The sequence below is a fragment of the Varanus komodoensis genome, unplaced genomic scaffold, assembly GCF_004798865.1.
Source record: "Varanus komodoensis strain SLA01 unplaced genomic scaffold, ASM479886v1 scaffold20_1, whole genome shotgun sequence".
Taxonomy (NCBI): Eukaryota; Metazoa; Chordata; class Lepidosauria; order Squamata; family Varanidae; genus Varanus; species Varanus komodoensis.
In genome coordinates this window covers 13,245,083-13,260,984 of record NW_025335587.1, presented here as the reverse complement: position 1 = coordinate 13,260,984, position 15,902 = coordinate 13,245,083, and the positions used below count along the sequence as shown (strand labels likewise).

The following is a 15,902-nucleotide window of genomic DNA, read 5'->3' as shown; positions in this document are numbered from 1 at the left end:
AACCATTGGTGGAAGGGTGGCAGCTTCCACAAAGAACACCCTTCCTAAAAGTCGCTTCAAGCGCCATCAGGGGAGAGACAGGAAATCAGCAGAAATAGTGAAGAGAATTCCAAAAAACAGATGACGATGGGGGGAGGGTTAGAGAGGGGTTTCTGTTGGGGGAAGGGTTCAGGGATCCTTTTCAAAAAAAGGAATAAGACAAAGTGCGAGTGGAGCAAGGGAGAGGAAAAACGATCAACGGAGGAGCAGAGAAAGCTCGAGAAAGGTGATACAAATGGTGGAACACCTGGACAGACCCAATACAACCACAGCAGCGGCCAGAAAAGAACTGGGGGAAATGGAGGCAGCCCCTCCTAGATACACCAGGAGGAAGGAGGGGCAGGGCTAGGATATGGGTCCTCAAACTACGGCCCACGGGCCGGATCTGGCCCACCATGCCCGTTTATCCAGCCTGCCTTTTGATGACGCGAGCTGGAGGGTGGCCAGGCCAGGGGCGGCCGGTCTCACTGCCGCCTCGCCTCGCCCCGCTTCACCGCGCCCCTGCCCACCCTCAACCGGTTTCAGTCTCCTATTTGCAAAAGGGAAGGCAGCAATGGGAGCAACATGACTGTGAAGGAATCTGCCCACTGGAAGCACAACATACAGAGGCAGAAAGGGACAAGGTGCCTGCCAAAGCTGTCCCACTGTGAGCTCAGCCAGTGCGGGACAGGAACAGAGGGGTCTGACTCCTGCTCACTCAACCTCTCACAGGCCATTTCGGAAGAGAACTGATGAGGACTCGCTTCAGTGCCCCACAGCTGCTCCTGTGTGGTCTCTTGTCCCACCACACTTTCACACCAAGTTGCAGCAAGAATCCCCCCAAACCAGATTAGAAACTAATTAGAAAGCAGCAATGCAGAGTTTTGTCTTTATTTGGGTCTTTCAATAAAACTGAAGAGCAAGAAGAGGCTCAGATGGCAGAAATGCAAAACTTCACGCTACATGTAATTTATGAAATCTGCTGCCACAGATGTGCCAATGGCTTAGCTGGTTCGAACTTAGTTTTAAAGCTCAAAGCCACCTAGTGAGTTCAGGGAGAGATTCAAAACCAGATACCCACCGAAAAATTTTTAATGAATGACGGTATAGAAAAACTTTAACTAAATATACAAACAAGCCAAGGGCTAGTGGTAAGGACGAAGTGACACCATCATCTGGCAGCGTTCTCTTGTAAGGATTTCAACTAGAACTTACCAAAAGAAAATTCTCTTCCCCTTGGCTTAAAACCCACATTGGATCCATTGGTTTGAGGATTTGTTCTGACTTCTGGTGTTGCCGTTTTATTAGCAAGACCTGCATTAGAACACACCAAATACCTCCCGTATCATCCTGGTAGGGCTTGACTGTCACAGCAAGGCTACCCTAAAAACTTGGGTCTTGTAGGGAGGTGTGCGAGGGACACAGGAGAAGCGGCTCTCAACTGAACGAGCAGCTCTGCAATCGGCTAGATAATAAATTGAGGAACTGCTTGATGGACCCAGAGCCACAGAACCATCCATGGCAACCATCTTGGAAAAGTCTCTCCTGCAGGGCAGGGATCTCTTAGCTGATGCTTCTTAGGGTGGCTCTTTTCTTTAGTGCAACGGGTGTTTCTTCTACTCAAGCTGGAACAGATTTGCTCATTTGTCAACCAGAAGTTTTTAACTGGCCCCTTTAATATCAGCTGTGAAAAATTCTCCCCATGCAACCCACCCTACTCTGTGATCCTAAACAGTGAGAAGATATTCCCTCGAGCAATTCCTACCCCACTATCTCCACAGTCCCTCCTCCATAAATCAGCAAATAAGGATCCCAGAAGAGGTGAAAGTCTCAGCAGACAAGCAGAGGTTGTTTCATTAAAGCCCTAAAACCCACATTATACACACACGAGTATAACGCCTGTCTTGCACCAGCCCAACAAAGGCAAGCATCAAATCTGTGCTAGGAATGAGGATTAACGAGACCCGCTAATTGCTCTTCCTTGCCCTGCTCCAGAACAGCTTTTGCTTTGGGAGGCAGGCTGTACTTTTCACACAGAAGAAGAGAGAACTCTTCAAACCGTGTATTCCTAAGCAGACGTCGTTGGGAGATCCCATACCTTCATCCACCGTAACTTCAATCTCTGGAATCTTGGAGTTGGTTACAGGACTTCGGACAGAGCTTGAGCTGTTCGGACTCTGTGATCCTACAAAGGAAGACACACCGTTTACTGCCAGGCTGTATTGCGCAACCAGGAACAGTCCACCACAGAAAGCCTCTTGCACGAAATACACTTTTGCACTCAGAAGTCATTTTGCATTATCAGTGCAATGCGAGGACACATTCGTCACCCTCAGTGACAGCAACTCCTCTCCAGTGAGGCGCCACTCCTGAACCACAAGAGGAAGGAGTGCTTGAGCTTAAGCTAGTTCACAAACCAGCATGCAGGGGGAGGATGTGAGGATATCTACTGAATTTCAGTTGTCTTGCTTTTAAGACTGCAAAGCATTGCACAGCACAATCCAAGGAAACAAAGCTGCAACTCGCAACTAGCACATTTTTCCTAGTCACTTACCCGAAGTGTTCACTTTACTAGCCAATCCAGGAGGCAAGTAAGAGGTGACAAGTTCTGGCCTATCAATTAAAAAATACATTTTTATTAAGGCACTATTAAAGCAATGCAGGTATAAAAAAAGGGAAGACTCTAACAACCATGTGCTTACTTTTAGGGGGAGGGGAGCTATCTAATAAGTGTGAGGGTATTGTTTTTGTAATAAAGTTCTGGCTCGGATGTGACAGCTCTCTTTTTAATTAAGGTGGAGAGAGAAACCATCAGAAATGTTACTTTTTATCAGCACACATGCACGTCAAGATCTGATTCGGTATCATCTGACAAGGGATGTCTAAAGGATAGTTCTTAAGTTGCAAACACCGTTTTGCAATGACCCACCTTTATGCGCCTTCCAGCTCTGTGCTCTTAGAAGATACCTCCCCAACCATTTTTTTAATAAGGGAAGGCAGGCCCAAGGAAAAGGGTCCAATTGTTACTGTTTTTCCAGCAAATCTGGAACCCAGCAACTGGTACCACGGACCACCAACCTTCCTATTTCACACTGACAAATTTTTCACACTGCAGTCACACTGACAAATTTGAAATCACAGTTTGTTTAGAGACAAAAGCTGCTCTGGTACTTCTGTAAAGGTTTCTGACGGATGTGTTTCACTCCATGTCATACACAAGTTTGTCTCAAGTTTCCCCGAGTCTCCAAAGCAAAAATAAGACCCATCTAGTCATTTAAACACCTTTTTAAAAATCACCAAAAACCCGCTAAGTAAAATGTCTAGCCTGAACTAGCTGCTACTGAAAAGATTTCTAGTGTTACTAGTAAAACAACTTTTTTTTAAACAAAAAGTAGAGGGAAATATTCCATCATTAAGTGAATTTACCTCACTCCATGCTAAATCCCAGCCAGTATACAGATGAAATCTAAGAACACTCACCACAAAAAACTCAAATAACCAACCAAACAAACAAATGAAAAACACCCTTTAAATATTAAACTGACAGCTTACTTCTTTACAATGAATTTGATTTTTCCACTCCCACGGACAATTCTTTCCAGCCGAGGAATTCCAAACCAGGTGGGACTTCGGAAAGGGATGCCTTCAGGCAAGCCTTCGACATACAAGTGCTCTGGGTTCGACTCGAACACAGGGTAAGGGACTTTCACTGCTTCACTGAGACCCAGTGCTTGTCCTGGAAAGAAAGCGGCAAATCTGAAGGAGCTCTGTGGAACAGGCGAGATCAAAGGGCTGTTTTAAAGGCTGCTTACACCAAGCATCTCTTTCAACCTTCAAAAGCACTTCCCAACAACGATTTCATTCAGGTGTTGTTGTGACAATGGGGAAAAGGTGGGTGTTATACTTCTGTTGCATTTCCACCAAGCAGCAGAGCTACCAAATAAATATCCAATGACCAACTTACCAAATTTCAGATTAAATATCTCTTCTACTTGCTTCCTCAGCTTTGTGATCCTGACATTCCAATCTTCTTTGACTGGATTTTTTAAAAAAGCAAACAGCATACAATTTAAGCATTTATCATGAAATGGGCAAATGTGCCCACACGTTGAGTTATCAATTCAAATGTGCCTCCTACAGATTTGTGTGTATTGCAAAAGAACGATAATTGAATTGATATGAATGAATGCATTTATTTATTTATTAAAAGCTTTTATATGCCGTCCTTTATATAAATATCTCAGACGGCTTACAGTTCTTTAAAAGAACAATTCAGAACAACAACAATTTCCAATAAATGAATTAAAACAGTAATAATGTATAGAACAATAAACAGCAATTAACACAAAATGAACACGAGCGACTGTACATTAAAAGCAACTGATTTTAAAATGCCGTTTAAATAAAAAGGTTTTGACCTGATGCCGAAAAGAGTATAAGCTCGGCACCAGGTGTACCTCTCCGGGGAGCACATTCCACAATTTGGGCACTACCACAGAGAAGGCCCTCCTCTGAGTAGATGTCGTTTTTACCTCCTTCAGGAAGGGTTCCCGGAGCAGGGCCTTTCCCACAGATCTTAAGGGGCATGAGGGCGTATAAGGAAGGAGACGTTCCTTCAGGTATTCTGGTCCCAAGCCATTTAGGGCTTTATAGGTCAAAACCAGCACCTTGAATTGGGCCCAGACTTCAACTAGCCTTAGGAAAACTTTTGAAATGTTTTACATGGGTCTTACACTTTTTTACCCATACAAAATTATTTCAAAGGTGTTTCAATTCACCTCAACTCATATGACTCTCTGAAAGCATCACTGTTAAAAGGAAACAACTAATTGGCTTACAATGATGCCTGAAATGAGAAGCCAGGGCAACAAGCTAGAAAAGGCATGGTTTGAAGTGATTTTTAAGACTATGCTCTAGCAAGAAGTCTGAATTGATGAATCATTTAGGGCTAACATTCTCCTCCATCTTGAGGAGTAGAGCCTTGAGCAGAAAGAAAATAAAAGCAAGCAAGACATAATGGCTTCCATGCTTGGAAGCACTAAATTAAAAATAGCATTAAGACATTGGTTGGTTAAGTCACTGTACCTGCAGCATCTTATCTGGACTGATTTTTAAAATTACTGATGGCCCATATTTTCAGTATAGCAACAATAAATGTGCATACAGATATAAAATTCTCATCTTTTGCTGCAACAGTGCAAACAACAGGATTGTCCTATATGCTTGCTCAATCCCAACCTCATTTTAAGCTTGAAACTAAGACTTAGTTCATGATTTGGTTTCTAAATTAAAAACTATCCAAGCACCAAAAAGCAATCCGGTTTAAGACAGCTTTCATGGGAATAAAGACATGCTTATTAAGAAAACATCAATTTCATCTTTAGGCTTCTGTAAGATTTTAAAGATATTTTTGCCTTATTTAACTTACATGCATTTTTAATTGTTTGCACAACTCGTTTTTTTAAAAACAAATATACTGTATACATAAAAAACACAGTCAATTTGTGACAAAACCTTTACCACAATATTCAGCGCCCACCCCACAAAAAAGAATGTCTTCGCTTCCTGCGCGTTCAAACACATTGGCAGCTAATTTTGTTCCATAGTATTGGATCAGAAACACGGATTCTGGGTTTTATTTTTTCACTGCGCCAAAGTATACCAAAAAAGACAGCCTTTTATATAGACACAATTACTTTAACAGCGACTCAGCGCCCAATCTGCTAAGGACCACCAGGCCCAGCTGTGTCCTCAGAACTCACACCAGTATCTGGACGAAGGAAACACATGGACATTTCCAGTCATCGATCGATCGATCTATCTCAGTGAGGCCGACCTCACCAAGGTCTACCTCAGTAAATACAGAGGTTCCAAGCTCGTGCACCGTCTCTGTGGGTAAAGTAGCTCGAATACGTTGAGAAGGGGGCAAAGGGTGTTTATGCACAAGACATGCTGGGTCTGTTATCGGTGTTTAGACACCTTAGAAGCAACCATCTTACCAGGCATGTTTGTTCTTGGTTGAGTGATCTCTGTGGGAGTGAATGTTAGTAGTTCTGGCCTGTAATTTGGAAAAAAAAAGAAAAAGAACTATTAACAGACTGTGGTAGTGAATCATTACTGCCTCCTCCCTCGATTGTTTAGCCTGAAGTACTTCTCCACTGTGGTCTGCATTGCAAACCCTACTTAGCAAATAGGAACTGATAATCTTTAGAAGGCAAAACAGGATTCCGCTAGCCCATTTCAAGTACCAAAAAGCAATAGCCAAGATAGAGAAATGCATCTGGATTTACACGGCTCTCGTAATACTTTAGAGCACGGTATCATCTAAACTGGGGTTGGGCAACTTGGGGTCCTACTGCTGGTTTGGCCCACAACTCCCACTGGCCTTGGCCAATGGAGAAAGTAGCCAGGGACAATAAAAGCTGTAGGCCACGAGACAAAACAAAAACTGGGGGCCATTAAGTTGCCCACTCTGACTTAAAGTCAAGTGGGTTCATTGTCCTTTCTCTGGTGCTGCAGTGAAGCAATCCAGAAGTAACTTTGCAGTACGTGCATGCAAGAGGGGAAGAAACCCCACTTAGTTCTGACCTAAGCACTAGTTAAAGGGTGAAGCAGCTCTCTTCTAGCACAGACAAGGTGCTAGCAGGATTAGAAAGAGAAAGTTACTGGCATTAGGCAGTGGAAGTTTTATCGCCAAAAGATCACAGAAGGCTAGGCAGCTAGAAGTGAATTCTTACGAAGTTAGTTCTAGACTCTACTGTCTATCAAGTTGGAACTGTATCTTTCGCATGGACCATTCAACCTCAAAATATTGAAAATGCAAAGGTAGTTGATCTTACTTTTTTATTATAAATTTTATCCTGTTGCCCACTTGAAGGATTTTCTCCAGCCGTGGAATTCCGTACCAGGACGGGCTCCGAAAGGGAATATTCTCTGGCAGCCCCTCCACGTAAAGATCAGTCGGATGAGCCTCGAATTTTTGATAAGGGACAGCCTTTGGCTCAGTGCTCCCCAGTGCCTCAGCTGTTAAGAAGCGAGCCAGATAACTTGTAAGTGGACGACGGAGGCAGGATTCATTGAGTTCCGAAGCGCAGCTCAGCTTTACAAACAACCCGGCTGTACTGCCTGCCAACTGAGAGCGGCTGAAAATCTTCTCTGGGCTTGTTCTGAAGCTTCAGAACCCTCATGGGGGATCTTCACCAAATTCTCCCTGCCTGCAGCCAGTCTGGAGCTCAGGAGAAAGTCCTCCAGCACCCATTTACAGCCCAGGAGCCTGGGCCTTCGCTGAACTAGGTGATGACAATGTTGGCGCCAGGGGAGCCTCAGCAGGGGACCACCATGGAGAAGGCCCTTCTCTGAGCTTCCACTTTCTGGGCCTCCCTCGGAGGCAAGCAGGTAATGGGAAAGGAGCTGTCTGAACACATGCCAGTCCTCAACCCTCTCCTCAAAACCCATCCTGAACTACAACAAAGCGAACTCACCAAATTTTTTGCAAAACAACTGATCGACCATCTTCCTTAGTTTGGTGATGCGAGCATACCACTCTTCTTTCACTGCAGGCAGAAGCAGAAGCAGGGCTTTATCAGCAGAGTGAGTATTTCCGAGGCGAGCCCCCCTTCACTTTGCCATCGCAACAGGCGCGAGTTACAGGAATGAAGGGTTTTAGAAAGGGTGGGTGCAGTAAACGATCGGTAGAATCCAGAGAAAGGAAGGAATGTAAAGGCATCTTTGAGGAGTAAAAAAGATATGGTAAATGACCAGCACAGGAAAAAGAGGCTGTAGCCACTGGCAAATACAGGGGAGCCCGAGAAGGCCTGCATGAGGAGCCAAAGAAGGAACTGAAGTAGGCAGACAGTTACAAGGGGGTGGAAAGGCACCCAAGATGCCTGGCTGAAGGAGGCCCACTTAAGAGAGTGTGCCCCAACAAGGGACCGATGTGAAAGGATGCGTCAGTAGAAGCACAGGAAGCTGCCTAATGTATCACAACCTTCTTGCCCAAAGCGCTCTGCTCCAGCTGGCCATATCCCTGCAGAATCTTCACAGCTGGTTCAAGATGCCAGGAACAGAATGGGCAGCCTCCAGAGCAAAAATGCCACCCCCCCCCCGCCCCCAGCTACAGGGCTCCCTCTCCCTAGAGCAGCAAACATTCCAGCGTCCCTGCTGGCAGAAGTTGGCAGGATCAAGTTCAAGTGGGGGATGCTGGGTGGCATGACAATGCAAATGTTCATTCGCTGCTCTGGGACTTGTGGTGGCCCAGCCCTCGGCAGTCCATTCTCCCGAATGTCCGGGAGTTCGGCTTCACGTTGTCATTCTTAATTTTATGTTTGGATGAAGAAAAGAACGCTAGCTCCGAGCGGTGCTTCCACCCAACCAACCACAGCTCAAATATACAAAGCCAAGCAAAGCAAATTTTTGTCCTCAGGACCAGTTCACTGAAATGTTCACTGGGTTTTTATGCTACTCTTCAAGAAGCATTTCCAAAGTGGCTCATAAAGATACATACAAAATCAATAGCCAAGTATCAGCAATTCAGTTCAGTTACAAAATAATTCTCATGTGCTGCATTAACATGATTAAAACAGCTTTAACAGCCGAGGAAATCAAGCCACAGCCTGGCATTAGGCCCATGTGCCCCTAAAAGTTGGCACCAAACCAACCTCCCTGGAGAGGGAGGTCTACCAACAGGGCATGATGACCCCAAATACCATCTCCTTGCTCACCACCAAATTTAACTGAGGACCACCAGTCAAATCTAATCCAACAGGAATATCCTGACTCTTACCTCCTGCAACAGGCTTGTCTAATGGCAGATCTTCTCGTGTGGAATTCAGTAATTCGTGTCTGTGAACAGAAGCAGAAATATACAGTTTGGCAATCCACCCACTGCAATTGCCCTACCACCCATTTTAATTCAAAAGCAAATGCTATTTCAGCGGTCCAATACAACTTTCTGAAATCCGATTAACAGACGGAGAGGAACCAGGAAGAGCAGTCTAGAGTTGCACAGGTCTAAATAACGGCAGAGAGATAGACACCCTGAATATGAGAGCTGTCACAATATGGCTGTTCTGTGGGCAGGAAAGCACCAACAGCTCCTGCACAACCCAAACTGGCTGGAGCAGGGTTTCCAATGTCTCCTTACTGCAAGTGACAGATGAAGACCAAATATTTTTTTCCACAGGCAAAAGCCAACCCAATATTGCTAAGCAGCAACTATTTCACACAATTTCCAAGAAACCTGACACAGTTTATACTAGGAGAACATGATGACAGGCTGAGAACAAGGACCACCACCAAAAGGAATACAAGACCATCAAAACTGTGGCTTCATCAGGAGAGCCTAACAATTTCTAGGGACGAGCCTAAATCACAGATCGCCTTTCACTGACGGACCAGCCAGTCATGACTGAATTTCTAGCAATATCTGGCTATGGTTCTAAATAGTTGGGCTAGGGGGTATGATAATATTTTGAATTCTTCTGAGCACAGGCAAGGTAATGAAGATGACTGCACCCAGAATACCAACATCGTGGATTCTTCTAAGCCCAATACCTACCAAATGTTAAGCACACAGACCAAGGGAATGTGTCTCCACAGGACAAGTATGGAATGAACTCGGCCATTCTTACAGCCGTAAGAACAAAAAGAACCCTGTTTTCCCTTGTTACTGCATGCTAAAAATGTCATGATTATGTTGCATTACTTGGGTTGCAATACTGGAAAACCACCCAGAGAACTTTGACTTGGGGAAACTGGGAAAAGGAGGATATAAACAATGAGTATGTGTGGAGTGCTACGAAAACAGTTCAGAAGATTCTTGAAATCACTCACCCACTAATCAAGACCAGCCTACTTACTTCTTAATTACAAATCGTATCCGTTCCTTCGCCAAAAGAATCCTTTCGAGGCGTGGGATCCCATAAGTGGAGGGTCTTCGGAAGGGAATGCCTTCTGGCAGTCCTTCCACATACAAATCTTCAACATGAGACTGGAAGAGTGGATACGGTATAGATACTGGGCCTTTTGCATTAATAGCTTCAGCTTTAAGAAAATGAGAGGAAAAGCAATTTAAACCTAGCATGGGATTCCAAATTATTCATTTTGAACACACACTGAATCCAACACAATAGCATATTCCAGTCAGCATAATGCTCTTTTTAGAACATATTTTAAGTAAATTAGAGCAATACTACATATCTTAGGCTCAATGCCACACCCTACTGTGATCTGGCCGAACTGTAGGTAGAAACTGAGCCCTGGTCTGATCTTCAAAAACAGACCAGAGGCAAAGCATGGTACAGAACACCTTCTCTCAGTCTCAATTTGCCTGCAGTCTCCGGTACCGCCCACCTGCACCCACCTAAGGCAGAGCAATGCTGATTCAACCTGCGCTGACAATTTGTCCAGTACACCAAGCCATAAATGGCCAAAGCCATGCTTTACGAATCCACTACGAATCACTACTGCCATTTAGTGGATCAGTGTTAGTTGCCCATCACACCACACTATTGCAAAGGTTCCTTCACCGGTGTTGTGTATTATCTGCCCAGTCACAGAGGTCCAGTTTACCTGCTGTATGCAAACACCTGCTGTGCTAGCGACTTGGATGATGCAGGCCTGGAGCTGCATCCACCTAAAAGGGCAACTCTTTCCACATACGGCCAAGGTGCAGATTCCATGGGGGACATCTCCTTTTCTCTCCGACTTCTCCGGAGGGAGGAATGCAGGAAGGCGCGAACAACTGAGCTCGAGCGCCTCCTGCCTCGGACAGGCAAGACGGAGAGGAGGAGGAAGGGCCTGAAACCTTATTCTGCTGGGGATGAATACAGAGGCTCTTCCTCCCACACGCCTCTAATTCTGGATGGAGCATCCCAGGGCAAGGAAGCGGAACTGGCATTGGAACACCGTGCATCTATTTTCAGTGTTGCACGGATTCCCTGCAACTGCTGATGTCCTGCCGGACTCAGAATTCAACACAAGGCTCAACCAAGGATTCTCAAGCGGGAATGTTAGGACTGGGTATGTGGCGGAGAGAGGTGTTTCCAAGCCCTTCCAAAACTGGAGGGAAGTCACTAACACCCTTGAAAGAAGGTGCTGCTGCTACTGGCAGGCTTGCTTTTAAAAGCACCGCTGCGGCTTAGCAGACATCTTCGTTCCCCTCCAGAACGACACGGCATCCTACCTCTAGCAGCGAAGGGTTACAAAGGATGGAATCCGGGAGGATGCAAGTACCGCTGCCACTTGGAATCCCCACCCTTGCAAACTCCCAGAAATCAGGAAAGCTGTCGTAAAAGGGAACCCTAACTTCCCACCTAATAAAACGCCTCATTTCTAGCCTATCTGACTGCAAGCTTATACGGACCAGGCAAGGGAATATACAGAATCAGGCTGAATAACCCACAGTGGTGGCAGAGTGTTGGTCCTTGCCCGTCCGGAGAGTAGCTAAAACACAATACGGTATGAACCTTAGCATAAGCAACATTAATACCACCTTCCTTAACATGGACAGATTGTAAAGTGCAGCTTTTCTTGGTGTGCTAGTTTATTTTTAATACAGAGGACAATCAATGTATGAGGCAAAGAACCCACGGCTGGAAAAAGATTAGCTTGTGCAACTCCAGAGTAAGAAGTTAAGCCCTCCCACCGTGCACCTACGGCTGTCTCCCTATGGCTGCAGAACCAACACGGCTACAAACACCCTTTGCTACTGGCAGGACAACAGGCCAAAATAATTCAGACTCTGTGAGGTGGAGGATTCAAGCTTTTTTGAAAAATGTTATTGGGACTTTCCAAATAATTGGGAGTAATTGTTTAGGAGGAGAGGACGACAGTATGTGAACACCTACCATATTTTCTTTCAAATAACTCTTCAACTTGCTTTCTCAAGTCTGTAATTCGGGCATTCCACTTCTCTGAAAGGAAAAATAACATTAGCCCAAGGTAAGATAGATCAAGCTTCTAAAATACCAAGCTTTAAATTTCTGGATGCTGCATTTTGCCTTTCTGCTCATGCACCACTACGAAAGGGAAACACTTAAAAAGGAACAGCTACACGCCTTCTGCAGACGAAAATGGGTAGATAAAAGCAGTTGGGATGCTTTGTCCAAATTGGTTTCTCCTTCGCAGGTCAGACTGCAGTTGGCTATCCTTGTGGTCAGGATCGGATAGGTTAGCAGCTACTGACCAGCTAACGCAGAGTCTAAAAAGTTTTAATGGGGAGGTTTGTTAAAAGGCCAGAGTTACAATGAGTGTGTGAAGCCGTATTGGCGGAAGTCTTAACTAAGCTGGTCAAGTGAGAATCGCACAGCCTTCCCTTCACTCCAGGACTGGGGCTGGTGGATTCATGCATCTATTTGGTGTCTGCTTCTCTAAGAAACCGGAGGCTGCCGGACACAAATCCGCGTCAAGCTGTTAATGCACTGAGATCTGAAGCACTTCATATTTTATCTACCTATGATTGCATCAGACAGCCTATGTTGCAGGCTGCAATTACACGAAGGGTGGAGTCCATGCTGACCTCCAGGCACATGCAAAGCACTCCTCCAGCCATCACCCCTCGGTACTGACAGGCCCTGAATTTTCAAGTATCCTTATTGTGCTTAGCCCAGCCCCAAACCCGACATTGCACCTTCATAAGCTTACCATAGCGCATTCGTGCATTTTGCCTCCACCAGGCTATTCTGCCCCCATTCAGGCAACCAACCACCACCTCCCCGACCCCCTTTTGCAATTCCATTGCCATTCCTGTTCAGACAAGCTTGGAGACCTGTCGTACATCCTCTCCAACCAGCCTCTGGGATTTTCCATTAATTCCAAACTTCTGATCCCGTGGACCCTAGAACAAAGCTCTCCCTGTAGTGCCACCACGTATGTTCCAGAGTCTTACCCTGGAGCATACGCTTTTCACCTAACTTCCCAGCCACAAGCCCTGGCACTTCTCACTGAAAGGTCTTGAGCAACAAAGTGAGGAAATATGTTAGAAAGCTGCTGCCAGTCTGCACTGGCAGCGCCGAGCCAGAAGGAGCCAGGCCGAAGCTTGGTCAAACTCAGCTTCATTTGTTCAAGCGAAGGTACACTCATCTTGACCTACCTTTTCCTCTCCCCGATCAGGATTCAAGAATAAATGCACCGCCAGCGTGCCACTCTAACAAAATGGAAAAGTTCGGGGTCATTTCACCCGTGAACGTACCAAAATTGAACTCTCTAGCTTTTCTTCTCCCAGCATTGGCAGTATCGTTGGGTGGCTCGACGCTCTTTGTCTTCTTGTGGGGTGGCAAGTAGTCGTCGTCGTCTTCAGATTGAAAAACACACACAGATGCATCACGGCGGCTGTTAGATTACATCCGAACGGCTTTCGAGATACTATGGTTTTAACTCAAATTATCTGCTGCTGGAGGAGGCAAGGTATTCCAAAGTACAAAATATCACATGCACTAGCCTTGCTGGTCAGAGCCTGGAATCCGACTTGGCTTATTTGATGATCAGCCTATGCTAAGGGGATTACAATGTGCACAGCAGCTTTGCCCAGTGTATTTTTAAGGTGGTCCTCTCCCACCCTCAAGGAGCACCCAGCAGTCCTGCTTTGGAGCTCTGCTGCAAGATGTATAAAAAGAGATATCAGATTCAGCCTTCAGAAAACTAACGTGTACCACAAAAAGAGAATAGGACAGAAGCTTCTCCCAGATCCAGAGGTTCAACAACAGTGCCACATAAGGGATAGAGTTTCAGGGGAAGTGACAGAATATGAGTTTCTATGGCAGTGATGAATACATGAATATAGACTGCAGGCAGCTGGGAAAAGGCTGGGAAAAATTTAAATGGCGATCATTTAAATGCTTTACATATAATCATGTTAACCCATGTTTTTAATTTTACAAAAATAAATAATCTTTCTCCCTCAAACAAGAAACTTGCTACATGTATTGGAAGAAAGTTAATTTACACATGTTTATGCAAACACCAACTAAAAATTATGGGGGGGGGAGGAAAGAAAGATGCCAGATGCGCGTGCACACACACACAGACACACACACACACACACGTGTGTTCCTAGCAGTTCTCCTCTCAGCAGCCCTCTCCCATGCAACACCCAAACTATTTTAGACATCTTCCAGAGTTTAAAGAGTTGTTTAAGAGCTGCCAAATGTGAAATGGACAGACACTCTGTGAATGCTGCCAGCTAACAAAGGATTTTGGACATTTAAATTTGAAAATGTTTTCAAAAATCTAACATACTGACTCTATCACTGCTAAAAAAAAAAAAATCAAAGTGATCGAAAGGATATGGGCCTTGAAAGTGAGCTGTACTCTGGGACCAACCCTCCACTCGTGGATCAAACCGCCACCTCAGCCAGTACGTCAAAGAGGGAAGAGGAGCCTTAACAGATACAGAGACAGGCCTGCATTCTTGCTCACCGGCCATATTCACAACCTCTGCCACTATACACAGAACCTAGTCCACTCGCTCCTCATGAGGAAAAGTTAGAAGCATCTCACATGTCCTTATGGGCAGGAACCTGGCTGTTTCCCTGCTACCAAGCAAAGGACAGTCCCTTTACCTGGCCTAAAAGGTCAGCAGCTCATCGCCAAAGCACTCTATGCAGCCACATCAGCAATGCTTGAAGTCAACCACACACTCACAGCTACTCCAAAGCCACCCTAGATAGCAGGACATCCTCGACTCCAACCTCAGAAAAATTCAAGCAACCTTGCTGCTAAACTTACCGGGACAACAAGATCTCCTAACTTTAAAGGCTCCATTTCAGAACTTAAAAAACCTTTGTGTCACTTCTGGCTCTGAGGACAACCAAGTACAGTCGTCCAAGAACACACCACCAAGTGCAGCTGTGCAATACGAAGGGGTGGGCAGAAGTAGGGGTAGGAGGGGGGAAGACAGGGATTTGAGGCAGGGGGCACGGTTCACGCGGAAAGTATGCGACGACCTAGCAGACTAGGCCTTTGACTTCACAATTCACTCACCACTTCGAAAAGGTTTCACAGGGTTTGCCAACTGCTCTGTTTTGCCTGCCCTGCCCCTCAAGACCCGAATGCTTCTTGAGGGATCAGGAAAAATGCGCTTCCTTCTTGCTATAAGCACCAGATGAACAGTCTTCTCAAGGGCTGTTGTTTCTCTGGATAACCTCCACAGCCTTCATCACCTCCCCAGAAAGCATACCTGATTAAAACAGTGCCTGTCCAACCACGTGCTTTGTTCTGAAATGCAGAGACAACCACCTTAAGAGCTAGTCGCACGGGGCTTCCAGTTTGCTTCCCACTGACTTCCCGTACTTCCTTAGGGAACATCCTTATAAAACTTTATGAGGGAGTGCCTTTGGGCTTTGGGGCGGCATAGCAGCGAAATAAATAAATAAAACCTGACAGCTCGCTTTCATTATTTCAGGAGGACTGGCTGGCCCAATACAATATTATCTTGCAGCATGAGAAAGGTTTGGGGGTGCAGGGTGGAGAGGCAGAGATGGAGGAGATGCAAACAGTGCCACATGACTGAGATTCTTCTGAAACAAGTGAGCAAAACAAAATGAGCTGAGAAAATGGCCAACCTTCAATGGTCACTTCCACTTCAGGATCCTCACTTGTTTCAGAAGTGGCATGTTGAGAAGAATCTGAAAAAAGCAGAACAAAAACCAGGTCTGAACGGCGCAGGCAGACTGTAAGAGCGGTTTTACTGCACAATGGCGAGTCAACACTTGTGTTGCACAGTATGAATAAAACAGACCAACACACACGCAGGCCAAATACTTTATCACGAGCTTTCCGCCCTATGGGGTGAGGGCACAAGAGTGGGGGATTCTCATACTAAGCTACTGATCCAGTAGCTGCTGGTTGCCTTGCGCAGGCTCACTGGGAGTTCTATTGTCCAATAT

General features: G+C 45.5%; 1 protein-coding gene across 13 annotated transcripts in view; it reads right to left on the bottom strand.

The window, feature by feature from the left end:
- Window positions 1-15,902, bottom strand: part of GTF2I (general transcription factor IIi) — a 46,894-nt gene that overhangs the window by 11,583 nt on the left and 19,409 nt on the right. For 9 of the 13 annotated variants that reach the window (XM_044430477.1, XM_044430479.1, XM_044430483.1 and 6 more), the window contains 13 exons: window positions 15,579-15,641; window positions 13,208-13,309; window positions 11,865-11,930; window positions 9,876-10,059; window positions 8,801-8,859; window positions 7,500-7,571; window positions 6,858-7,041; window positions 6,018-6,076; window positions 3,983-4,054; window positions 3,571-3,754; window positions 2,573-2,631; window positions 2,117-2,203; window positions 1,234-1,332 (listed from right to left, as the gene is read on the bottom strand). In XM_044430477.1, the coding sequence (XP_044286412.1) occupies window positions 1,234-1,332; window positions 2,117-2,203; window positions 2,573-2,631; window positions 3,571-3,754; window positions 3,983-4,054; window positions 6,018-6,076; window positions 6,858-7,041; window positions 7,500-7,571; window positions 8,801-8,859; window positions 9,876-10,059; window positions 11,865-11,930; window positions 13,208-13,309; window positions 15,579-15,641 (1,290 nt within the window). The other 4 variants (XM_044430488.1, XM_044430489.1, XM_044430484.1 and 1 more) reach the window with 3 other exon arrangements.